The sequence below is a fragment of the Mauremys reevesii genome, linkage group 2, assembly GCF_016161935.1.
Source record: "Mauremys reevesii isolate NIE-2019 linkage group 2, ASM1616193v1, whole genome shotgun sequence".
Taxonomy (NCBI): domain Eukaryota; kingdom Metazoa; phylum Chordata; order Testudines; family Geoemydidae; genus Mauremys; species Mauremys reevesii.
This window is the reverse complement of record NC_052624.1, coordinates 147,249,340-147,274,730: the sequence shown is the minus strand read 5'-3', so window position 1 is coordinate 147,274,730 and position 25,391 is coordinate 147,249,340. Positions and strand designations below refer to the sequence as shown.

The 25,391-nt window shown below is 49.0% G+C and overlaps 1 protein-coding gene across 2 annotated transcripts in view; it reads right to left on the bottom strand.

Annotated features, from left to right (window-relative positions):
- Positions 1-542: 542 nt before the first annotated feature.
- The window catches only part of TCF7L1 (transcription factor 7 like 1), a 108,661-nt gene continuing 83,812 nt past the window's right edge, over positions 543-25,391 (bottom strand). The window contains exons 4-12 of one of the 2 annotated variants that reach the window (XM_039523655.1): positions 23,513-23,596; positions 19,638-19,770; positions 17,790-17,892; positions 11,388-11,471; positions 7,288-7,431; positions 5,908-6,067; positions 4,647-4,754; positions 2,821-2,881; positions 543-1,643 (exon numbers count right to left, since the gene is read on the bottom strand). In XM_039523655.1, coding sequence (XP_039379589.1) covers positions 1,207-1,643; positions 2,821-2,881; positions 4,647-4,754; positions 5,908-6,067; positions 7,288-7,431; positions 11,388-11,471; positions 17,790-17,892; positions 19,638-19,770; positions 23,513-23,596 — 1,314 coding nt within the window. In that variant the 3' untranslated portion in view covers positions 543-1,206. The remainder of the gene's footprint in view (positions 1,644-2,820; positions 2,882-4,646; positions 4,755-5,907; positions 6,068-7,287; positions 7,432-11,387; positions 11,472-17,789; positions 17,893-19,637; positions 19,771-23,512; positions 23,597-25,391) is intronic. The other variant, XM_039523656.1, reaches the window with a different exon arrangement.

The following is a 25,391-nucleotide window of genomic DNA, read 5'->3' as shown; positions in this document are numbered from 1 at the left end:
CACAGCCAGACCAGAGTGCTCCACTCCCAGAGCTGTTGGCATTACCAGGGAGAGAAATGTAGGGAAGGGCACCAGCAGCCTTCCTAAAAGTGTGCCCCTAACTCCCAGGTGTTTGGAGCATTACTGCCTGCAGATGCCTCCTTCCTAATCAGTGTCTTGTGAGGGGTTCACAGCTGGATTCTTCCTTCCTCCATCTCTGCCAGGCCCTAGAGCAATGGAAGCTTAGCAGGGCTCTTGTGTGGAGAAACCCACTCTAACAGGGTTTAAAGCAGCTGGAGATTGGGATGCAATTCAAGTCCCTAAAATGTCCCCTCTCTGCCAGATAATGAGACATCTATAGGCTGGAGAGGCAAAGAGCTCCTGAGGATGGAGAGACTGAATCTCTCAATGTATTTAGTGCACCCTGAGATTCAGATAACCCCCTCGTCCACCTTTCCAAGACAGATGCTGCTCTGTGTTACTGGCTCAAGGGGGAGAAATGCTGGCTGAGGGGATTTGTTTCCCCGGAGAAGGCTCCACATTGAACACGCTCACACAGCAAGTTGCAGCTGCAGTTTTATTTCCTTTTGTAAAAACATGATTAGAGGGGGAAATTTCCCCAGAGACTTAACCCTCTCCGCTCCCCGCCCCCCACCAAATAATCATGGGAGGAAATGGGGCAGATTGTGCTGGCATCGTCCTGGCAAGTCACGCTCCCTGCAGGCTGGGGGCAGGAGTCTTGGCTCTCTCCAGGGTGGGGGATGTACGCTCCCTTGGAGGGGGAAGGGTAGCTGGCACTTTTCTGCAGCAGGGGTCCAGCGTTTCTATTTTGTTGCTGGGACTGAGACTCGCCGGGAATGGCTGTTAATGGGGCAGCTCTGCTGGCTGGCTGGTGTATGCTGCCCGGGTGGGCACAGCTCAGAGTTAGCGACAACCACCCTGCAAATGCCAGATAGAGAGGCTCCATCTTTACAAGTCCACGTGGCAGAAGCAGGAACAAACCGCTCGGCCTTGGCTCGCGTGGGGTTTTTGTTTGTTTTTAATAAAAACGGTCTTTAGATTGACTACTGGAAACAGCTCTGAGCATAAAGCACCTTCCTCCAGAGTCCACTTACAAAAGAGTTCAGAAAGGGTCAAATATTGACCAATAATGGTTTGGCTGCTTTTGAATCTCGATTGTGGCTTCAGCAATGTACAGCAGGGGTGGCTGGGGAGGGCAGCTCCTCCTTAGTCAGCTGGCTTGGTGACCAGGGAGAGCGGCTGGGCCTGCAGCACTGCCAGGGCAGCCTGCGGGGAAGGAATGGCAGCCGGAAAGGAAGGCGGCGAGGTCAAGAGAGCCGTGTGGGTCATTGTGGCAAACGGGATGGGTCTGGAGAGAAGAGGCGATGGGCTGCTAAGGCTGGAGGAGGAGGCGGCAGCCTTACTTGACAGAAAAGCAGCTGAATGGAGAGACAGCTGGGCCCTGGCTTCCGGTTTGGTGGTGAGTGAGAGGGGCTGAGCTTGTTCAGAGTGGGTGGCAGCTGGGGCAGCGGGCGATGCCAAGGCTGTTGATGGGGTGGCAGGCGAATCCAACATGCTGCCATGGGAGGAAGCAGGACTATCGCAGGGTTTCTCAATAGGCAGGTACTGCACATATGGCTTTTTACTCTTGGAGGCCAGAGAGCCTGTAAGGGGCAGAAAAGACACCGGTAAGCCACACTGCAAAGACCCTGTCAGCCGGTCCCCAGGGCCTGTGTGGTTAGGTTTTGTGGATTTGCCCAGGCTTGGAAAACAGCCGGTGCAAATCCCATCTGCGGTTGGAACCAGATTCATTAACAGACTGTTGTTGCTCATGGGCAATGCTAATTCAATAGCCTGCTCTTACCAGCCTCAACATTACATGCGAAAGACCTGTGAATGCACAACACGGGTACAGTTTCACTGCGGGGTTAACTGGGGTGATTGGCACCTGGATGTGAGCAGCCACTCTGCAAAGCCCTGCCCAAGTTAAGTGTCCCCTCACTGGTGCAGCACTCCCCTGTGGGTGTTGCTAAGACGCTTGGGGACACGGGCCTGGTTCTTTGCACTGCGGTCAGCTGAACAGCTCTATGATTCTTTCCCAGTGAATTGCAGAACGTGTCTGTTCTTCTGGGCACACGGGGAACTGGGGGAGGGCGATGGAGGGCTATCAGCACTAGTGATTTAGCCTGTGTCCTCACTACAAAGTAGGTGGGCTACCAGCCCGAGTGAAAGCTTCACTTAGGCTTAACCCCACGCCCCAGCTGAGCCAGTTAGCCCAGGCTGGAAGCACCACCACACTCAGGTGAGAGGGTTGTGGGTGGGGATGGGAACAGGGTTGGGGGCAACCCCACCTAAGAGCCTGAGTTAACGCTGCAGGGAGGCCAGACCTTAAGGTACTTACAACTTGCAGGTTGTCGGGCACTGAACGGTCTGCTACCCAGTCGCACTAATACAGCCACTCTGAGCATGCTGACATGGGGCAAAGAGCAACGTCCTACTGCTACTGCTGACATTTAACAGCAGCAGAGTGCAGGGGACTGTAACTGTGGCTTTAGTACTTCATACTGTGCACCTCAGTGTGCTTTCACCTAGGGCGTTAAGGTGCCATTTTCCCGAAGCATCTAAATGACTTAGGCTCCTGGATCCCATTGAATTTCAGGGCCATTGAGGCTCCTCAGTCAGTCAGGTGCTTTTGAAAATCATGCTCACTTTCCTGGGCTATAATTATCTAACTGGATGAGGCAGCTAAACTGTCAGGGATGGTTGGTGAATTCTCTGCTGGCCCTAAGGCCTTTCCTCCCCTCCATATCAGACCACAGGAGGGGAGCAGGCTGTACTTACTCTCCGTGTCCTGGATCTGCTGCTGGGGCTGTTTCTCTCGCTTTCTCTTCTTCTTTTTCCCCTGAAAAAGACCATCCCACTTGCAGCTTTTGTCATTGACTCTCAGTAAACCCCTCAACCCTCTCCACCCTGATCCACGAGAACTCGCAGGGCTCAGGATAAGGACAGGGCACCAAGTGGAACAGCCCCCAGGGCCTGAGCACTGACCAAGCAGTGTGAGAAGCAGCAGGAGGAGGCGACACAATTCACGCAGTTATACCCCCCACTCCATCCACTCATGTCTCACCCACCTGGCGTGTTCTTTACACTAAGCTCCCTGGAGTGGGACCTGTCGTGTGTTATGTGTCTAGTGCAGCAGGGCTCACCCGGGCTGGCACTACTGCAACAGCAGTGTTAATAGACACTGAGGAACAAGACTTCTCTGGAGAAGGGGGCATGAGGCCATACTGCACTTCTGCATTAACCTGGGGCTTATCACTGGGGGCCCTTGAACTCCGAGCCAGGGTCAACCCCAGAAGAGCAGCTTGGTGAGGCTGCTAAATCAGACAGGGACAGGTCAGGAGACCTTGCCTTTGATATGTGCTACTTATTCTGCGTGTACTACTCTGCCCCACAGTACAGCACCAGCCCGGCCTAGATCCGCAGCGTGCACTGCCACAAGTCCCCTTCTGGGTCCTGCTGACCTCAGTCACGCGGCTGGGGCAGGGAGAGGGAGGACCACCAAAGCAGGTTCACGGGCAGGATGCAATGGACGGCCCTTGGGGGCCAGTTTTGCCCACTCCAAGGGAAGAATGGGGGCTGCTCTTCTATTGCTAAGTCTGGCATCAGCATTCACAGACCCCTGGTTAGAGGCAGGTCACAGGCTCCCAACCGTGAACATTAGCAGACCCATTAGGTGCCATCTAGCACATCTGCCGGGAGCCAGTCCAAGCACGTCAACTGCAGCAAGTTTTCTGGCCTAGTGCTGCACAGTCCTTAACGTCACACCTCCCCACCCCAGAAGGGTCTCCCCGATCTGGCACCTGGGGCCAGCTCTAGACAATTCCTAGCTCTGGAGAAGCAGAGACGGGAGAGCTGATGCCTCACGCACAGTTGCACACGTAAGGAGGTCTGATTTCATTTCAACCTCTGTGCAAGAGACAGCAGCACCTCCCCGAAAACCCCACCAGGAGTGTGTCATCACTGCGCAGCTCTTCTAATGGCAGGGCCCTGCTCTGGGCAGTTTGTTCCACCCCTTCATTAAGGCATTTCCCATTTTCTCCTTAGTAGTCCCCTCTTTAGTCCTAGATGGTTATTGCCCATTTCCCCCCCAGCCCGGATTCCTATTAGCACGCTGTAGGTCTGAACAGCTCTCACAGGCCCTCTGTATGTCTAGCACCAGGAAAGAAATGCCTTGGTTTCCAGGAGCCTACTTCTCCCACAACCCAGCCCTACGTCGGGTGTGCTGCCTTTGTATGAACTTCGACATCTGTTAGCAGGGCATTGCGAACCAAGGGCAGCTCTCTCCAGATGGGGTTACGCAACATCCAGGCGTGGCTCCCCCAAGACACCCAATGACCACCCTGAGACTGGCTAGGGGAGCAGCAGTGTCTCTCACTGCACTGGCCCCAAGTTTCCCATCTCTATTTAGAGACCCTTCAGACCAGATCCTGATTACAGATTCATACATAGACTGACAAGGGCAGGAGGGACCATTACGACCATCTAGTCTGACCACCTGCACAGCACAGTCCACAGACTGTCACCCAGCGAGACCTGCAGTGGAGGGGATAAGTCATTGTGTTGATCTCCCTTCCCTCCAGCAGCTACGTGAGGTGGTAACTTACATAGTTATCCCGCGCAGACCAAGTGGGGTAGAGCTGTGAGTGAAGCTGTCGCTCCTTCCGGGCTAGCTCGTAGTACTTGGCTTGTTCCTCACGTGACAGCGAATGCCACTAGGTAGGAGAAAAGGAGAGCCAGAGCTGAGACTCGCGGGAGGTTACTCCCCACCCTCTGACAAAGGGCTGAACTCACCAATCTGGGTCCCTTGCCCAAAGCCCAGGTCCCAAAGGTGAGGAAGTGGTCGTTCTCCTCACCAGCTCCTCAGAATTGTGGCAGCAAGACAGTGAGGCTGCTGGGTCACTCTCAGGAGCAACAGCCCAGAACTGGGGCTCAGTGTGTAACTCAGAGCAGCCTTAGGGGTGTTCTAATGGATGGCAGCCGCCCACAGCCCAGAATAGCTGGAGCACAAGGTGCACTGGCCACGTCCTAGCAGGGCTGCCACCAAGCTGACAGTGCAGCCTACAGTGAGCTCCGTGGGATTCACAGGCAATAGGTGCCCAGGTGCTCAGGCTCCCTGTTTCAATGCTGCTCCCAACCAGGAGCCCCAATCCCTCCAGCTGGTGAGCTGAGAAAACATGCTACACACTGTCTCTATGGCTGGGATCACTCTAGGCAGGACATGGTGCCAGATTTTCCACGGTGTTTAGGTGACAGGGGACATCTGCTCCCCATTTCCCAGGCTGGCCTGGCTGCAGTTAGCTGAGTGGCTATAGCAGGGCTCTACATGGGAGACGCTCAGACACTACAGGGAGGGATGCCAGTAAGAGAACCTGGCTAGGTGGAAAATTGCAGAGAGCTAACAGTGACCCCCTATGGTGGGCCCCACTTACCCCCTTCACATGTTGCTTTTCCTTCTACACTCCCAGCCCCTCAGACTCAGAGGGGATGTGCAAGCGCATATATGAAACACCTTGGGGGAAGCAGACGGGAGCCTGAGTCGAAGGGGGTTGTCTAATGAGCCCAAGGCCCTGTCTACATTCAAGAGATCTGCAGCAGTGTAGTTCTGGTGCAGCCCCTAGTGCAGACATGCTGCACAGGTCCAAAGCAGGCCCTCCTCCCACCCCAGCCGTACAGGCAGAGGGAGCCAGTCTACTTGACCTAGGTGCTGCGCACCGACACTAGGGGTTTGCACTGGCATAATGACTTGGATGTGTTTGCCCCCAGCACTGATTTCTGCAGTGCAGACAGGGTCTGGACTCACCTCTGAATTGGGCCCATGGAGACTAGGGAATGGGGAAGAAAGGACAGAGGAGAAGGCGCCTTTACCCTTCGTCCCAGGATCTGGTTGATGGCCGCGCTCTCCTTCAGCGTACACTCCGCCACCACCTTGGCCCGCATCTCCTTCATGTACAACATGAACGCGTTGAGCGGCTTCTTTATGTGGGGCTTTTTCTCCTCCTCCTTCTTCACACTGCCGGGGGATTTCCTGGAACCATCACAAGGGCCAGTAAAACACCTGCAGCGCCCACTGTTGCCACGCTGCAGAAGAGCTTCCCCTTGCTACACAGCGTGCAGTAGTGTCTCTTTGTAATGACCGCCAGACACCTAGAGCTCTGGGGGACACATCTTCTTATTGGAGAAGGTGACTGCAGACACCCCCCTCCATAGCCTGTCCAGACTATGTCACCCTCTGGTTTTATTCTTCCAGGTGGATTTTACAGCATGTCTTTCACACCGCAGGTAAGATGGAGAGGAGAGAGCGGGGCTGCTTATTGGGAGTGGAAACACAAGGCACATCCCAGGGGATGGCTAGGATTGCAAGGCTGGCAGAGCACAGTAAGGGGAGAAGCTGTATAACATCCCACTGGGCTGTAAGATGGGGAGTGGGAAGGAAAGGCGAATCTAAGAAGGAAGGAAAAAGGTGGCAAGGGCAGCGATGGAAAGTCAAAGAAGCAGAAATCCAACAGACAAGGAGTAAGAGGCAAGCAGCTACAGCGTGATCAATGTACCTGTCAGTAATCCACTGGGGAGGGTGGGAACCAGCCACTTAGCAGTAACCAGGGGAACAACAAGGCTGCAAATCAGTTGCTTAGTTGGTCATGGGTTAACTAATGGGACATCGCAAAGGAGAGGGCCAGAGAGTTGGCATAAACTCAGCCCATAACCAGGCGTGAGCACAGCCAGGCAGTTACTGAAGAACTCTTCCTTGGCGCTTGCAATGAATTCACATGGAACATCTGCTTCCCAGAAAGTCTAGTGAACAAGCCTTTCTTGTTCCCGTCACCACAGAGCTTGCCTTGCCCAGCTATTGTGTTAAACCAGATGTATAGATTACAAGGGAAGAAGGACCCTCTGTGATCATCTAGTCTGACCTCCTGCATAGCACAGGTGATAGATAGGACTGCCCTGAATTAATTCCTGTTTGAACTAGAGCAGAGCTTTTAGAAAAACCTCCACATTCGTTAACAGGTGAGTTCCAACATAACCCCTAAGTCCTTCTCGCAGTCGTCGTTTTCCAGGATGCAATGCCCCAGCCCATACGTGTGGCCTGCATTCTTTGTTCCTAGAAGTGTGACCTTGCTATTTTGAAACACATGTTGCTTGGCTGCATCCAGCTCACCAAGAGATCTAGGCCACTCAGGACAGATCCCAGTCCCATTTGTCACCTGGCCCATCCAGCTGGAGCTGTGCTGCTCAGTTACTTACGAATTCCCTCCGGGGCTCATGCTGGCCTGCGTGGGCTCCTGTTTGACGATGGGCGAGACGATGGTGGGGTGTGGGATTCCCGAAGGGTGGAGGCCATGCGCGGCAGGCGGGACCATGTGGGGGGAAAACCGACTGGACATCAGACTGCAGCATGGGAAATAGAAAAGCAGGATGCAGATGTTACAAATAAAGGCAACAGCCCCAGCCACACAGTGCGAATCGCTCCCTGTACCCAGCTCCTCACACCCCATCCACAGGCACATGCCCTCCCCCAGGGACTCCTCAACGTCCTACCCCTTGGCCACACCCTTCCCGTGGCAGGAGGCAGATAACCCAGTGTCGACAGATGCTGGACTCCTGGGTGAGAAATGAGTCCAAATAAGACACAGTTAATGCTGGTAGTGCGTGAGACAGGCTGGTGAGGATTAAATCAGCCTCCCTCAATTTAGGGGTCCTGGGTCCCTGCCGGATTCTGAGAGCTTCTAGCTACCCCTGGTAGGATGAATGAAGGTGGTTTTTGGATGCAGAACCTTGCCATGCGTACCCAGCCCAAGCCTGGATTATTGTAATGAGCTCTCCATGGGAACGTGCCATCGCTTCAATGCAGAGCACAGGCTCTCCCTCTACCAGGTGGGATTTTCATTTTTAAACCCCTAAATGGTTTCGGATCTGCTTACTGAAGATTTGCCTCTCCTCACAAACCATCCTGCCATAGCTGCTATCAGGAACAGAGCTCAAAGGGATTCAAACCATGTGACTACAGAGCACGTGGTGGAGCCCAGGAAAGCATAATTTAGAAAAGCATCAAAAAAGACATATTGGAATTGGAAAAGGTTCAGAAAAGGGCAACAAAAATGATTAGGGACATGGAACAGCTTCTGTATGAGGACAGATAAATAAGACTGGGACTTTTCAGCTTGGAAAAGAGGGCTAAGGGGAGATGTGACTGAGGTCTATAAAATCATGACTGGTATAGAGAAAGTAGATAAAGTGTTGTTTACTACTTCTCATAACACAAGAACTAGGGGTCACCAAATGAAATTAATAGGCAGCAGGTTTAAAACAAATAAAAGGAAGTATTTCTTCACACAACACACAGTCAACCTGTGGAACTCCTTGCCGGAGGATATTGTGAAGGCCAAGACCATAAATGGGTTAAAAAAAGAACTAAATAACTTCATGGAGGATAGGTCCATCAATGACTATTAGCCAGGATGGGCAGGGATGGTGTCCCTAGCCCCTGTTTGCCAGAAGCTAGGAATGGGCGACAGGGGGTGGATCACTTGTTGATTCCCTGTTCTCTTCATTCCCTCTGGGGCACCTGCCATTGGCCACTGTCAGCAGACAGGACACTGAGCTAGATGGATCTTTGGTCTGACCCAATATGGCCGTTCTTATGTTTTCCCAATTTGACCCTGCCCAAGCTGAACTATCAGATGTGGAGTAAGAGCCCCTCTGCCAGTGTTTTGCCCTGGGCTACAGCCTTGAAGATCTGCCAGCTTGCTTGTGTAATAGTGGGGAGCAGTTTGCCCCACAGTGGGCAGTTAGAGTCACCCAGATTCCACCGTCCAGGATGATGTAGTATTGTTCTGTATAGGTTCTGGTACTGCCCTCATCCCCACAGTAACTGCACACCTCTCTGTCACATGAAGGTGTTGTGAAAAAGGCAAATATTGTTCTTGGATATATTAGCAGGAGTATGATATTTAAGACACAGGATGTCATCCTTCTGCTCTACTTGGCATTTGTAAGGCCTCATCTGGAGTACTAGGCCCTGTTTTTGGCACTGCACTTTAAGAAAGACGTAGACAAACTGGAGAGAGGCCAGAGGAGAACAACAAAAATTTTTAAGTGATTTAGAAAACCTGATCGATGAGGGAAGCTTGAAAGAATTGGGCATGTTTAGCCTAGAGAAGAGGAGGCGGGACATGATAACTGTCTTCAAATACATAATAGGGTGCAAAGAGGGTGGCGATCAATTGTTCACTGAGGCAGGACAAGAAGTAATCGCCTTCGTTAGCAGCAAGGGAGGTTTAGGTTCAATACTAGGAAAAGGTTTCTAACTACAAGGGGAGTTAGGCTCTGAAACAAGTTACCAAGGGAGGCTGTAGAATCCCCGTCACTGGAGGTTTTTGCAAACAGGTTGGCCAAACACCTGTCAACGATGGGGGTAGGTTTACTTGGTCCATCTCAGCGTGGGAGGAACTCTCAATTTCCCTTCCAGTCCTACAATTCTATGATTAAATCAACACGACTAACATCTGTCACGTGAGGCTTGTGCATCCATGATCCAGCTTCTATGACAGCAAATAAAGGATTTCCTGCTCCAGGACTGGTCGGAAATGCTAACACTCATCAGGCCTCCTAGCAATTGCTTAGAGTGACACAAGTAGTGCCCAAAGGCCCCCTGCCTTTGTCTTGGAATTGCAAGTACATTGAATAACTCGTTAAATGGACAGGGACTGGACAGAGGACCGTAGGGCTGTCCAGCTTCTCAAACAAGGTAACAAACAAGCACCTGAAACTCTGACCAGGCACACTGATTCTGTCTGTCACCATCCCCTACTCTGGTTCCAGCTCCATCACGGAGACGTGGACAGAATCCAATGAATTCTCATCCTGCATTACAAGCTGCTGCTGTTTTACTCGTGACCACAAGTTGGAGAGCATCAGAGAGAAAGGTGCACAGGGAAATCAGCCCTTCTTTGTGGATGTGGAGCAGCCACTCACCTGATCCCAAAACATGTTGAGATGCTACAGATGGCCAGTATGGCCACATGAGCACAAAATCTTGTCTAGCCCAAAGTCTCGAGCTCATAGCTTGAATAGAGGATGAAGAAAGAACCAACCTCTTTGATGCTGAGTAAAAGGACTAAGAACCAGACGATCCCACTGGGGGATGTAGGCCTCTCCATATTTAAACTCTTGCGGATGGGATTTTCCAAAAGGCCCAAGTGACACTGACAATCCCACTGCAAAGACAGCAGACTGTTCAGAACACAGCATCACATCCAAGACCGATGATGGTGCTCAACTAGTAATTACGAGACCAAACACAGCGCAAACTGGGAGCCAGAGCAGAGACGGGTAGGGCAGCAATTAATTTGTGTCGAAGTTCTGACACAAGGTAAGGTAAGGGCAGTGAGCCAACAGTGCCATAAGTGTCTAGTATAAAGTAAGGCAATCATCTTCCAGTGTGTAACATGGATCCAGCAATTTCTTGGCCTTGTTGTGGTGCTTCAGAGAAGGTCTGCAATGCACAGAAGGCAGGCTAGGCAGTCCTTCTCTCTTGGTGCTCTGGGACGGGGAGTGAAGGCCTCGTTCTTAAGGAGAACCCGAAGGCATCTTTCCCAGTTCCCCCAAATCCCAGGTTGGCAAAAAGAGAAGGTAGTGCTCCCCCTCAAAGAATGGCCTTTAGCTAGTCACGCAAGGTATAAATCGTGCTGGTCTTGTGTGCAGAGAGGCACATCTCAACCCCAACTAGTTGTAGGCTTCAGCCACAATGGCTCGAACACAACAAGGCTGGAAAACATGTATTCACTTTTCTTTTTTTCAATGACACAAGAAACCCCCCACTGAAGCTGCTAAGAAGAAATACTGAGAAGTTTCATCCTGAGAACCTCCAACATGACACCCATCGATGGGCAGAGGAAAGAGGGGCCGCTTGCCACAGAGCAGAGATGCAACCCCTCCCACAGGTAACAGATTTCAGTGGTTCTGAGAGGCACATGGGAGCACTCCTGGCCTCAGAGTGGAGACAAATTCACAGGACCTGTCTCTGGGGCCTGCAGGAGCCACTGGACAGGGGCCTTCCCCATTCAGCTTGCGGGCCACAGGGATTCAAGCTGTTAGTTGTTAAGCAGAATTTCGCCTGTTTTCCCCAGCTCTTTGTTCTTCTGCGTTTGTGTCACAGACCTTCCCATTTGCTCAGCACAAATGTTCTTCCAGGAAGACCCCTATTACCACAACCCCTGCCTCTACAGGGAAGGGGGCTTGTCTGCTTGGCACTGGGGGTCTTGTTAAGCTTTTGCACTCTCTAATTCTAATCCCGACTTAACCCTACCCCTGCAAACATCCCTTCCGCTCCAACGTGGACTCACCTGGACATTGAGGCATTCATAGCTAGGGCAGGGTATGGGTGCCTGAATCCCCCGGGAGGAATGGAGTACACTGGCTGTCCTTGCCTAAAATGGACAAGCAAGGGGGGAAAAAAAAGTCCTTACTAGAAGCACAAAAGGAAGAAAAACCATCACACACAGGGAAGCCACAAGAACCAGTTCCCCTCTGATTATGTTCTGAAGATGCCTGTCACAGCTCTGTACTTCAGGCTGACTTTTGTACTTAAAGCAGGAGTCCCCCTCTTTGTTAGGTATGCCAAATACAGCAGGTCCTGCACAAAATTAAAGCATTTACTCTTTGAACACAGAATATGTTCTCTGAGAATTTACAAGTAAATCCATTAATTTTTTGAGTTCAAAACAACTTTAAAATGGGTCCTTTAATAACTGAAGCTCCCTCAGTCCTTTTTGAGTGTCTCTTGAATTATCTTAACAATAGAACAACACAAGACTCTTCAAACCTCCCGCACAGTTAAAACTCACTGAAATCTTGTTCATAGGCTACATCTAAAGAATCTGTTTAGGGTTTCTGATCATTTTTTGCCATTATTCTCCACAACAGAAAGTTTCTTCTTAAGCAGAGGCTGAAGAATAATGTTCTACTTCATTCAACGAAGAACTGGCCTTTTGCAAAATGCTACCCATCTCTTACTGGTCTCAATGAGACGGAGAAAAAAGGCTGCCCCTGCTCTGAAAATGCCCTTCTACAAATGGCAACCATCTCCCATTGTTCCTATGGGACTGAGGCCACAGATTGCCCTTAGCAAAGATGACTCCTGCCTCTATCCACCTGCTCATTTCCTCCTCCTGACACCCACAACATAGGGGTTTTACTTTCTCCCCAAAGACACGTTGGCTTCACTCCTACCGGGAACAATGGGAAGTGGTATCCATTTTTAAAAGAGAGCATCTTAACTGAGGGCAACATGGGGCCTTGCTGCCGCTGAGAACAGCTGGATGTGGCCATTTCGAAAGGAAGTAATTCTTCAAGTGTGTGGGGGGTGGGGGCGAGAAGGGGGCCGGAATATATGAGAGAGACAGTTCTGTTCCTTCCCAGCTGCTCTTCATTGCTCTGGTGATGCAAAGCTGCCATAAAGCCAGCTGACCTGGCCTATATGCTCAGGTTGCTTTCTGCTGCTCCAGAACAGCCGAAGGTAGCAACAGCATCCCAGTGACTCTTCCCCTGAAAGTTTACTTATATATGGAAGGCTGATACTGTACATCTTCAAATCATTAGAAATATCACATGGAAATGTTATTTTGGGTTCCTGGCTAGGGTTCAGGTATGCAATTTTTAATAAGTTTTTGAAAAACCAAGGAATACCCACAAAATTACATTAAGAGGGAGTCAAGGTTACTCATATCTGTTATTAGCAATTCAGGGTAAAATACATTACAGAGCTGATGTAATGATCACAAAAACAAGCACTCTAAGCCCCCCAAAAGTCAAATGTAAGATTAAATTTAAAAGAAAACCAAACATTTTATGGAATAGAAATGCACAGGGATCCCAAACAACCGTATTCTGCCCTGTATGACACAATAAGGAAGAAAGAAAAAAATCTTGTGTCTTTAAATATCAATTTAATCCAATATGGAATCACAAATACTAAAATGCATCATCATAGATGTTACAGGAGGCAATATATAAGAAGGAGGGTTAAAATGGATTTCAAAAAGCAGAGCACTAAAGGTATAAAGATGAAATACTAGAAATTCTATAAGTAAATCAGAAGCAGAAAGCCTATGAGTGGACTGGTGGATCATCGGGGTTTAAAAAGCACAATCAAGGAAGATAAGTGCATTGTTGAGAAGCTAAATGACTTTTTTGCATCAGTGTTGAAGAGAGACCCATCCTAGTCCCGTTCTTGCCTGGTAATAAGGATAAAGGTGCTATTAGTGACTGAGGTGTCAGAAGCAGAGGTGCTGAAATAAATTGCAAGTTTAAGAAGCAATAAGTCACCAGACCCAGATGGTCCATGCAAGAGCTCTGAAGGAGTTAAAGTATGAAGTGGCTGAGCTGCCAGCAAAGTTATGCAATCTCTCATTAAAAGCAGCTACTGTACCAGAGGATTGGAAGGCTGTAAATGTTATACCTGTATTTTAAAAAGGTTCTAAGGGTGATCTGGGGAATAACAGACCTGTCAGCTGTACATCTGTACCTGGTATATTTGTTGAAACAATAATTAAAAACAGAATAATAAGACGTGGACGAGCATGACATGCTAGGGTCTAACCAACATGGTTTCTCTCAAATAAAATTGTGTCCCACTAAAACTGCGTCTCACTCTTCTGTTGGAATTCTCTAAATGTGTCGATAAAGTAAGGGATATCGAAGATGATGACATTTATTTAAACTTTGAAAAAGGCTTCTGACAAAGTCTCTCAAGAGGCTACTACAGAAGCTAAATTGACATGCGGTGAGAGGTAGAACATCCTCATAGATCAAAAACTAGCAGGAGAAAAAGCAGGAATAAGTGGACCAAAAAAAGGTTAAAAGCAGGGGCGACAAGGCCCTGTATCAGGGCCAGTTTTGCTTAATATATTTATTAATGGCCAGGAAAAGGGGGTGAACAGTGAAGGGGTAAAATCTGTAGATGACAAAAGTATTTGGTTAAATCCAGACAGGACTGTGAGGAACTTCAGATTCAGGTGACTGGGCAACAAGATTTAGTTCAATATTGATAAATGCAAAGTAATACTCATTGAAAGAACACACTTTAATACACCTTACAGAGTTCTGTATCAACTCAGAAAAAGACCCTGGGTCTCACAGTGTGTGTAACGCAATAGAGAGCTCTGCTCCAGGTGCAGCTGCAGTCACACAAGTAACCAGGATGTTAGGCTGCATAAGGAATGGGATGGAGAATAATATAAAGCCATTACAGACACTAATGGGGCAACCTCATCTGGATCCTGTGTGCAGCACTGGGCACCCATATGATAAAAGAAGTTGCGGAACTAGAAGGGTTCAGAGAAGGGTGATGAGAATGATTAATGGCCTGGTAAAAGCTCTCCTATGAAGAGAAACGGAAATGATTGGCATTGTTTCCCCACCTCATAACATAAGAACAAGGGGACAGTTCAATAAAACTGAAAGGTGGACAATTCAAAACTGAGGAAAGGGAATACTTTTTCCACATGTGATTAGCCTGTGGAACTCATTACCACAGAAGTCTTCAAGGCCAAGAATTTAGCAAGATAGAAAACGGGATTGGGCATATAAATGAACAACAAGAGAAACCAGAGTTAGAATAATTAATTATACAAACATCTTGGGAGGAATAGTAATCTTAGGCTTCAGTTTTAACCCATTCTTTACAATTAGGGGCTACACTGGGGGGGTCAGGCTATCCCAAAACTGCCTACTGTGGGGTCTCTTGCACGTTCCCTGTAATGCATCTGGTGCTGGTCACATTAAAGGACAAGATGCTGGAGTAGATGGACACAAGGCTGATCCAGTTTGGCAACTGCTTTGTATAAAAATATTGCTTGCGCGTGCAGGGGTATAATCAGGAAGGCCAAGGCACAATTGGAGTTGCCGCTAGCCAGGGATGTTAAGAGTAACAAGAAGGGTTTCCTCAGGTATGTTAGCAACAAGAAGAAAGTCAAGGAAAGTGTGGGCCCCTTACTGAATGGGGGAGGCAACCGAGTGACAGAGGATGTGGAAAAAGCTGAAGTACTCAATGCTTTTTTTGCCCCTGTCTTCACAGACAAGGTCAGCTCCCAGACTGCTGCACTGGGCAGCACAGTATGGGGAGGAGGTGAGCAGCCCTCAGTGGTGAAAGAACAGGTTAAGGACTATTTAGAAACCTGGACATGCACAAGTCCATGGGGCCGGATCTAATGCATCCGAGGGTGCTGAGGGAGTTGGCTGATATGATTACAAAGCCATTGGCTATTATCTTTGAAAACTCGTGATGATTGGGGGAGGTCCCGGACGATTGGAAAAAGGCAAATATAGTGCCCATCTTTAAAAAAGGGAAGAAGAATCTGGAGAACTACAGACCAGTCAGCCTCAGCTCAGTCCCTGGAAAAATCAAGGAGCAGGTCCTCAAGGAATCCATTTTGAAGCACTTGGAGGAGAGGAAGATGATCAGGAACAGTCAACACGGATTCACCAAGAGCAAACCATGCCTGACCAACCTGACTGCCTTCTATGATAAGATAACTGGCTCTGTGGACATGGGGAAAGCAGTGGACGCGATATATCTTGACTTTAGCAAAGCTTTTGATACGGTCTCCCACAGTATTCTGGCCAGCAAGTTAAAAAAGTATGGATTGGATGAATGGACTATAAGGTGGATAGAAAGTTAGCTAGATTGTCAGGATCAACTGGTAGTGATCAACAGCTTGATTTCTAGTTGGCAGCCGGTATCAAGCAGAGTGCACCAGGGGTCGTTCCTAGGGCCCATTTTGTTCAACATCTTCATTAATGATCTGGATGATGGGATGGATTGCACCTTCAGCAAGTTCACAGATGACACTAAATTTGGGGGAGAGTTAGATACGCTGGAGGGTAGGGATAGGGTCCAGAGTGACCTAGACAAATTGGAGGATTGGGCCAAAAGAAATCTGATGAGGTTCAACAAAACAAGTGCAGAGTCCCGCACTTTGAATGAAAGAATCCCATGCAGTGCTACAGACTGGGGACCAACTGGCTAAGCGGCAGTTCTGCAGAAAAGGACCTAGGGGTTACAGTGGACAAGAAGCTGGATATGAGTCAGCAGTGTGCCCTTGTTGCCAAGAAGGCTAATGGCATACTGGGCTGCATTAGTAGGAGCATTGCCAGCAGATCGAGGGATGTGATTATTCCCCTCTATTTGGCACTGGTGAAGCCACATCTGGAGTACTGCATCCAGTTTTGGGGGCCCCCCACTACGGAAAGGATGTGGACAAATTGGAGAGAGTCCAGCAGAGGGCAACGAAAATGATCAGGGGGCTGGAGTACGTGACTTACGAGGAGAGGTTGAGGGAACTGGGCTTATTTAGTCTGCAGAAGAGTGAGGGGGGATTTGATAGCAGCCTTCAACTACCTGAAGGGGGGTTCCAAAGAGGATGGAGCTCGGCTGTTCTCAGTGGTGGCAGATGACAGAACAAGAAGCAATGGTCTCAAGTTGCAGTGCAGGAGGTCTAGATTGGATATTAGGAACAACTATTTCACTAGGAGGGTGGTGAAATCTCCATCCTTAGAGATTTTTAAGGCCCATCTTGACAAAGCCCTGGCTGGGATGATTTATTCATAGATTCTAGGACTGGAAGGGACCTTGAGAGGTCATCGAGTCCAGTCCCCTGTCCTCAGGGCAGGACCAAATACTGTCTAGACCATCCCTGATAGACATTTATCTAACTACTCTTAAATATCTCCAGAGATGGAGATTCCACAACCTACCTAGGCAATTTATTCCAGTGTTTAACCATCCTGACAGTTAGGAACTTTTTCCTAATGTCCAACCTAAACCTCCCTTGCTGCAGTTTAAGGCCATTGCTTCTTGTTCTATCCTTAGAGGCTAAAGTGAACAAGTTTTCTCCCTCCTCCTCATGACACCCTTTTAGATACCTGAAAACTGCTATCATGTCCCCTCTCAGTCTTCTCTTTTCCAAACTAAACAAACCCAATTCTTTCAGCCTTCCTTCAAAGGTCATGTTCTCTGGACCTTTAATCATTCTTGTTGCTCTTCTCTGGACCCTCTCCAATTTCTCCACATCTTTCTTGAAATGCGGTGCCCAGAACTGGACACAATACTCCAGTTGAGGCCTAACCACCGCAGAGTAGAGCGGAAGAATGACTTCTCGTGTCTTGCTCACAACATTTAGTTGGGGTTGGTCCTGCTTTGAGCAAGAGGTTGGACTAGATGACCTCCTGGGGTCTCTTCCAACCCTAATCTTCTATGATTCTATCACATGGTGTCACTTCAGGGCAGAGTTAAGGTTGTTTGGATAGCCTATCTGCATTTCCAGACCGTATCATGCTTGGATTTCTTTTAAGTTAAAGTTAAACTTGGAATTTCCTGGGTTTCTCATGCTGGTCTGGAGGCTACCCACAAGAGCCCTGTAAGGTATTTGATCCTAAATGACTCGTGCTCTTCACTCTCCAACTATAGGTTAACATAGTTTTTGTTGGTAATATCTCAAAAAAATAGTGATTGTGGAGGTGAGAGGGAACTCAGTGGACACTCGAAGCTTGTGGAACCTGGTCCAATCCACGGCAGGCACAGGGAACAACAGCACGGAGCTGGGAATGGTCCAGCTGCAGCAGCAATTCCGATTCAGTCGGCTGGGAAGGTGCAGAATTCTACGCTTGCAGAGGGAAATCTGCCACTATAGGTGAGAAGCAGGAGGCGTGAGGAAGGGAAAGGTTATAGGGTGAATCTTGATCCTTACTGTGGTACCAGCCAGCCCAACGCATGAGGGATTTGGCCAACAGCGCCAGGAGACAGCGGGTAATAAGGAGACAGTTCTGAAGGGTGAGGTGGTCGTGGAATTCCTATGATGGGGGAGAAAAAAAACAACAGGCATTAAATTACCGTAATGGCATCCCGGGGTCACAGCTGTCAAGCTAGGCTGCTCACACTCCTGCACTACCTCACCAGTACACTGAACGCAGAAACCGTGCTCTGTAAAAGGGTGTGCATGCTCCCACACCATGGCGTGGTATTTCTTCCTGGCTAGTCCTGGTACTCTGAGCTGTTATCTCCTGGCAGTCTGCTCAACACAGGGAGATGTTCTTCCCAAAGGGGCCTTCCAGGCAGGATGGCTGAGCACAGAGCTCACTGCAGAAGGAGGAAAGACACCCCCCTATACACACACGTAACAACCTTTAATGCTGCCCAGCCAGGACCTGAGACTCAAAGCTAATACCCAGTTTGCCCCGCTCCCCGCACTGCCTGCCTTGTGCTGGTTACCAGGGAAAGCCGGGGGCATAGGAAGTACATCGGTTCACAGGGTGTGAGCTCTTCATATTGGTTTACCGCAGGACTTGCTGATTTCTACACAAACAAGAAGCCCCATGGCCACAGCCAGGTCTTTACAAGCCCTGCCCTGGACAAGATGCAGGATCAGGCTCCTCTAAGGTGTGGGCAAAGCAGAGAAGGTGAAGTACCCCATAATGGGCACGCAAGCCTGATGTGTGGGTGAGATGGCAGCAGGGAAAATCCTACTGTCCTGGTTTTGCAGCTGTCAGAGGAGAGAGCACTTGTAGGCACTCACACATCTGAAGTGTACTGCCGCTCTTCTGGTAAAGAGACACAGGACCATCACTTGTCCACCAGAGAGTGCTTTGAGCTGAATGGCATATCCCCTTTGTACTGTCACCAGTGTTCTCCGTCACCTGGAAGCAGGCCAGATGTTTGCCAAAGAGAACGGATAAGGGTCTGATGGTAAAAACCGTCCCAGGCTGTCTGTTCCCTGTCCAATGCTAGCTGTGTGTTTCAGCCAACATCCTGCAGGCAGTTGGCTTGCATACCGCTGCTTCACTCAACTCCTTCGCTGGGAGTGTTTTCCGACAGGGCGGGGAGAAGCGGAGGAAAGCTGGGAGTGGAACCATGTGTACTGGTAGAAAGGCTGTGTCAGGCCAAGCAATCTAGCCAACGAATCGCCGAATTAACAGCTGGTCCCTCAAACAGCAGGTTAAACACCCTCGTGCACATTGGCTGATGAAGGCTGCCCATGCTGTGTCCCGTGAGGCATGGGCAGCCTTCCAGGAATGACATGACTAGGTGGATCCTCTCTGAATGGGAAGTGCTTGACCTAGAAATAAACACTGTATTGTGCCAGGATGGCTTGGTAACTTGCAATCTTCCTGGCTAACCCAGCCAACAGGTACATAGGTACATCCCCTACCAAGTATGTCCTAGCTTCTCTGCATCCTCAGACAAGCTGGGTCTTGCATCTCCCAAAGCCAACTGCTGCTTTAATGAAAGCACAGCCAGGACCACAGATCCCTTTTGAGTAGCTTGTGGGATTTGGTGGGTTTTCCTTTAAAATCTGATGCAGCATCAGTTCACTGTGGATGATGGTCCTTGAGTCAGACAGTTAGTACCAGATGGCATTGCAAGAGTTAGGAAAGTAAAAAAGCCTCTGCAGCAAAGTCACAAATCTGGAAGGGAAACCACCCAAAGATTTCTATGGTCCTTGCTAGTATCCTAGTACTCTGCCTCATCTGTCCCTGTGTCTGACCGACTCACTCTGGGAACCCTCTTACATGCCAGCTTCTGTACCCCAACAGCTCACCCGTCTTTGGATCGATCTCTGGCGAGAGGTGGGAAGGAGGTGAGCCCGGAGAGAAGTGGTCGCTGCTGTACGTGATGAGTGGGGTCAGCGGGTGCATGTGATGTGCGTGCTGCACCACGGGCACTTTGTTCGACTGCAAGAGAAAAGGAAGAAAGCATTTGTACTTGAAAAATAAATGCAGAATCCTCTGCAGAAGGAAACAAAAGAGCAGGGTAGAAAGGGATCCAGGCACGAATTTGAAAAGGACCCAAGTGACGTAGGAGTCCTCTGTCCAACAGCGATTTAGGGTAAAATTATCAAAGACGGCTAAGTCCCATTTTCAAAGTGAATTAGACATTTAGGGGTCTGAGTCCCATGGATCTTAGGTACTTTTGAAAGTTTTACCCTTGCTGACCTGTAGTTTAGCTGCAGGGATGACACATCCCAGAATTGCTGCCTCTACATCCACCACAATCCTTCGCTGCACCCAGACGGAGGGTTTCATCTCTACAGCGCGTTTCCTTTCCTCATATGCTACTGGAATGTTCACTGTGTTTTTGTAAAAAGAGATACTGTGGGATGCTCTGGAGGTCACCTCCCTTCATAGACTCAGTTCTCTGGCATATCAGGTCCTCCATTTCTAAATTTATACCAACCCCAGCTTTCACATAGCCGGAGATCTCCTCCATAGTCTGGATATGCTGTGTCACCCACACAACCTTCACACCAGCAGGCGAGTCACCGAACAGTTCTCACCAACACCACGCTCCCAGCTGTCTGCATTCCTGATCCACTCCTCGATCACGCTGGCCTGTCTGCTTCTCCCAACATAACAACGACCATACTGGGTCAGACCAAAGGTCCATCTAGCCCAGTATCCTGTCTACTGACAGTGGCCAATGCCAGGTGCCCCAGAGGGAATGAATAGAACTGGTAACCATCAAGTGATCCATCCCGTCACCCATTCCCAGCTTCTGACAGACAGAGGCAAGGGCCACCATCCCTGCCCATCCTGGCTAACAGCCATTGATGGACCTATCCTCCATGAACTTATCTAGTTCCAACTGTGTCCCCCTGCCCTGGAGTGACCCCTCGGTGTGTGAGGAATCATCAGCCTCCACCAGCGTGGTCACAAAGAGGTCCATCCCACCTAGATGCCCCTCCATCATGTGACTGGCTCCCTCAGGCGGAAGATCAGGGATGTTAATTCGGTGGCTTACTCCACAACGTCTTTCTATGCCTCCTCTGTAGATTGTTCCCTCTCTCTGCTCCTCCAGCTCACCAACTGTGCTCTCCAGCTGTTGCACTTGGGCCCTGCAGGCCAGGAGCTGCTCGCTCCGGGTGCATAGCCACTTGGCCACAAGGCAAACAGCTGTTCATTCTGTACTCTGTGCAATTCACTGCGGGCTGGTGGAGCTTACAAATTCAGATGCTTCATCCACAAAGCTTGCAAACACTCCATGAGCTGGCACATGCGCCCTAGCCCATCCTTTACTGCACATGCGCTGTATGTAGTTTTCAAGGGGGCATCTCTGATAAATATAAAGCAATTCTTTTCAGCCTCGTCCTGCTCTATCTCACAGGAGATCTACATCCAGGCCAAGTTCTCAGGTTTCAGGCGTGACCCTTCCCCTGTAGCCTGCAGAAAAGTGTGACGTTAGTCAGTCTTCTAGAACTCAACACGCCTCGAGGGATTTTACTCAAACGTACAAGAATGAAAAATTCACTTTGGGCAGCGGCCAACCCTGGAAAACGTCAGGCCCAGAGGCAAACGCTTTGCAAAGCTCACAGCGAGTGGGAACCAAGGGTTATAACGACAGCAGTTTTGCAATCTTAGCGATAGAGGATGGAATAAATAAGGGCTGGCAGGGGATGGGGATGAGAAAGGGACCAGAGCAAACACTGCATGGGATGGGGGGAAGCTGACTGAAATACCAGAGTATCTAATCCCTCGTGTGCACTGAGGTTTCCCGTGACAGGTTTTGAATCATGAACTCTCACAAAACAGAGAGAACCAAACAGCCGCAGGAACTAGGTGAGTCTGTCCAGCTGCAGGATTGAAACAACCATCTCTTGAAGGAAGGGCTGGATGCTCCAGAACAAATGGAGACGGGTATTTCTGTATTCCCTCTTGGCTTCCTCCCTAAGAAAATTATTTTGAACACACCTTAAAAGATCACCCGCAAAGGAAAAAATTAACCAGGGCTTGGGTCCTTTTTAACTCCTTTACGATGGTTATAGAATGCCTGAAATGTATCTTTTTTTCCTGCTTGCTTTTTACATTGGAAATACAAGTCTTGTCTGCCCTGGAAGACTCGATGGCCACTGGAGAATTAGTGAAATTGCGACCTCGCAGAAGAAAGGAAACTGGAAGCCGACCAATTGAGAGGCATTAGGAAATACCCATCTCATTTGCCTTTGGAGAATCCAATCCTTAGTCCAAGGGATCATGGCCTCAACCCTGCAGTTGCATTTTAGGTAGGCCCATTAAAACTCCTTTAAAACTTAATTTGTTTTTGTTAACCTCCACTTTGTTCCAATGCTTAATGAACAATTCAGGAGGAAAAACCATCTTTGTTAATTTCAGAACCCTGGCTTTCAACAAACAGGTGAGAGTTCACAAGAAAGATCTGATGCCTCACAACAAAATTCTGCAGCAAAACCGGGAGAGACCAAATCTGGTACAACGCTGAGTGTTTAAGAAACACCACCAAACCCTCCCAGGCATCTTCCTGCAGCAAAACCAAGAATAATTACAAAAAATTCCTTTGCAGCCACTAACAGTGATTATTAGTATTTGGCCTGGGCTTGGCAGCTACCTAACATGGAGGGACAGACACACAGAATGGGAGCCTTGCTAAGTGCTGGGAGATGCCGCAGAAAAGACTGTCTGGGAATGCAGTTTATGCCACTCCACCCCATCCCAAGCATGAGCACATGGGAACCCATCCGCCCACTATCCCCACGGGTCTAGGGGGCACTGAGGGACCCGAGACCTTAGGCCAAAATGCTCATAACTGGGATGCCTGAAGTTAAGATGCCTTGAACTCATGCAGTACTTCAGCACCAGCATAAAACTGGCCTGATTCTCAAGGGCTTGGAGCACATACAGCCTCCATTAAAGGCAGTGGGAATTGTGCTCTCGCCAGCTCTGAAAACCAGGCCTCTTACTTAGGTGCCTAATTTTAGGCCCACAGATTTGAAAACGTCATCCTTAATGTGTCATTGCAACCCTCTAGCTGCCTTTATTTGTGACCCACACTTATCACCTGATACCGCACCAGGTGTAGGCCCCCTCAGAAACCTCTTCTTTCTCTTCTTGTCTGAAGTCTTGTAGCCATGTTGGTCCCAGGATACAAGAGAGATATGGTGGGTGTGGCCATATCTTTTATTGGACCAACTTCTGCTGGTGAAGCTCCACAGAGCAGAAGAGACTTGTCTTGTCTCTCCTTTTCTCGTCACTCAGAATTGATGCTTACATTTTCACTTCCTGTTTGACATATTCACAGATTCTAAGACCAGAAGGGATTTTTACAGTCATCTGATCTGACCTCCCGTACAGCACAGATCAAAGAATGTCACCCAGCGATCCCGGCATCCAGCCCAAGAACTCCTGGCTGAACGAGAGCACGTCTTTTAGAAAGAGATTCCATATCCCTAGGTTATTGTTCCACTGCTTAATTACTCTCACATAAAACTTTGCTCTTTATGATGTGGTTTCCGGAAGGTGTATATGGTCTGGGGGATATAACAAGAGACACCATGCCTGTGATTTGTGCCTGGTCAGGTGGACCAAGTGCAGCTACAGGAAGAAAAAGCAAGCTGTGCATGCAGGGAATCCTCCAGCCAAAGCTGTTCAGGAAAGTTAGTGTACAATCAAGCAGAGAAGCACTTACTAAGTGTGCAGGCGATGGAGATCTGCTGTCTTTCAACGTAGCACCAGCCGGAACGTCAAGAAGCGGCCACTTCATCTGCAGGTACTGGAAGAAACCCAGATTTAAAAGGATGAAACAACTACAACTCTGTAAGGAAAGGGGACTCCCCTAAGCCCAGCTGCTTTCACAAGAGGGATTTGTGTCAGAAGTTTGGCATTTAAAACAATTCTGATACCGCAGGGCCTGTCTCCCGGCTCTGGTCAGTCACTTCCAAGGTCAGTGGAGGGTTACAATAATATAGTAATGCCAAACTATAGTCACACAACAGCCAGCTTTAACCACAGCAGGCCTTGAGGAATTGTGAGTTTGTGAGCGTCTCTTAGCCAGCTCAGCTAGGGGCAGCTGGGAGGCATCAGCATTTTGCACTAGGGTGATACACTTGTCTCACTCAAACCCTCCTCGCCCCCACCAAACAGGCCAAGTCCTCCCAATCAATGACTCAGCCACCCTGTGGAAGGTATGGAAAGGGAGCATCTCTCTGCTGGTGAGCCATCTGCACGGTCCCAGTGCAGAGCGGCATGCACTTGGACATGGGAACTCTAAGCTGCACCCACACCACCTCCCCTTCGTTAATTACACAGCTTGCTCCCTTATCACAATCTACCAGCAACAAGCTCCCCGCCATAGTTTCCCCTAGCGGATCATTCCACAACCTCCTGCTCTTAAGTAATAGGCTGTGATTAGCTAAGCTCTTGTCACCCTGGGGCTGACAGGATCTAAAGGTCAAGTGTGTATCACCCTACCAGTTATGTTCTCATGTACCATACTGGAGTCACAGGTCTCCACGCACCGTGGAGCTGTATACAACACAGACACCAATTCCCATGTCTGGGAAATTGTTTCACAATCCTCCCAATTACTCCATCTCCATTAAAGACTGATGTATTTAAGGGTAGCCTGTAAAATCTGCACACAACCCTGCTCCCTGAAAATCTGGCTGGTGACCACGGAAGTGCACCCACTGACCCTCTGCTCAGCAGGCGCACGACGCCCTTGGTTGAGTTCTGCAGGAGGCAGTACTACGTGAAGGCTCAGGCATCCTCCGGCAGGGCTGAGCTGAGATAGGGCTGAGCGAATGGTCAGGGAGATTGTGTTCCCGTGGGATCTTGCTGCACTTACTCCTCAAAGCACTGGCATTGTGTCTCGAGGAGTCAAGTAGAGTCCTCCACATGACTATTTTTTTTAATCCCATTCTCACCCACTCCTGCATTGTTTCTTGCATTTTTATCCTGCTCTGACCCGCAAAGACCTTAAACCTCACAAACCTCACAAGAGAGAGAGTCCGCCATGCTACTAAAAAAACAAACAACCCCCAAAACGCTAAATTAATACACACACACACAGAGAATTCAGACACAATTTTTACCACTAAAATAATAAAACAAATCTTGCTTAAACCATGTCAAAAACTACTTTAACTCCTGTTATAACAGACACCAAATCTCTTCTGATCCCTCGCCTAAATTTAAGTATTAAAACCCTAATTTAAGAAAAGAAAAACTGGGGTTTCCAGAGGCAGAACAGGGAATGGAACCCAAGTCTCCTGAGTCCCAGCCCAGTGCTCTGTCCACTAGGCCACACCACCTCCAGCACAGCCAATCCCAAATGTTATAAAATCATGAGTCAGCAGCAGGCCCCCCCCATCATGAGATTACTTTAAAAGACATGACATTTTAAGATAATGCATTTTAGGCTCTATTTATTTGCCTTCTGGGTGGGTGTTTTTTTGTTTTGTTTTTTGAATCTTAGGGTGCACTGGGGTCACATTTTCAAGCTTTTCTCACCAACCAGGAGAGCCAGAAACGTATTTCTCTTTAAAAAAAAACTCCAACAACCTCAA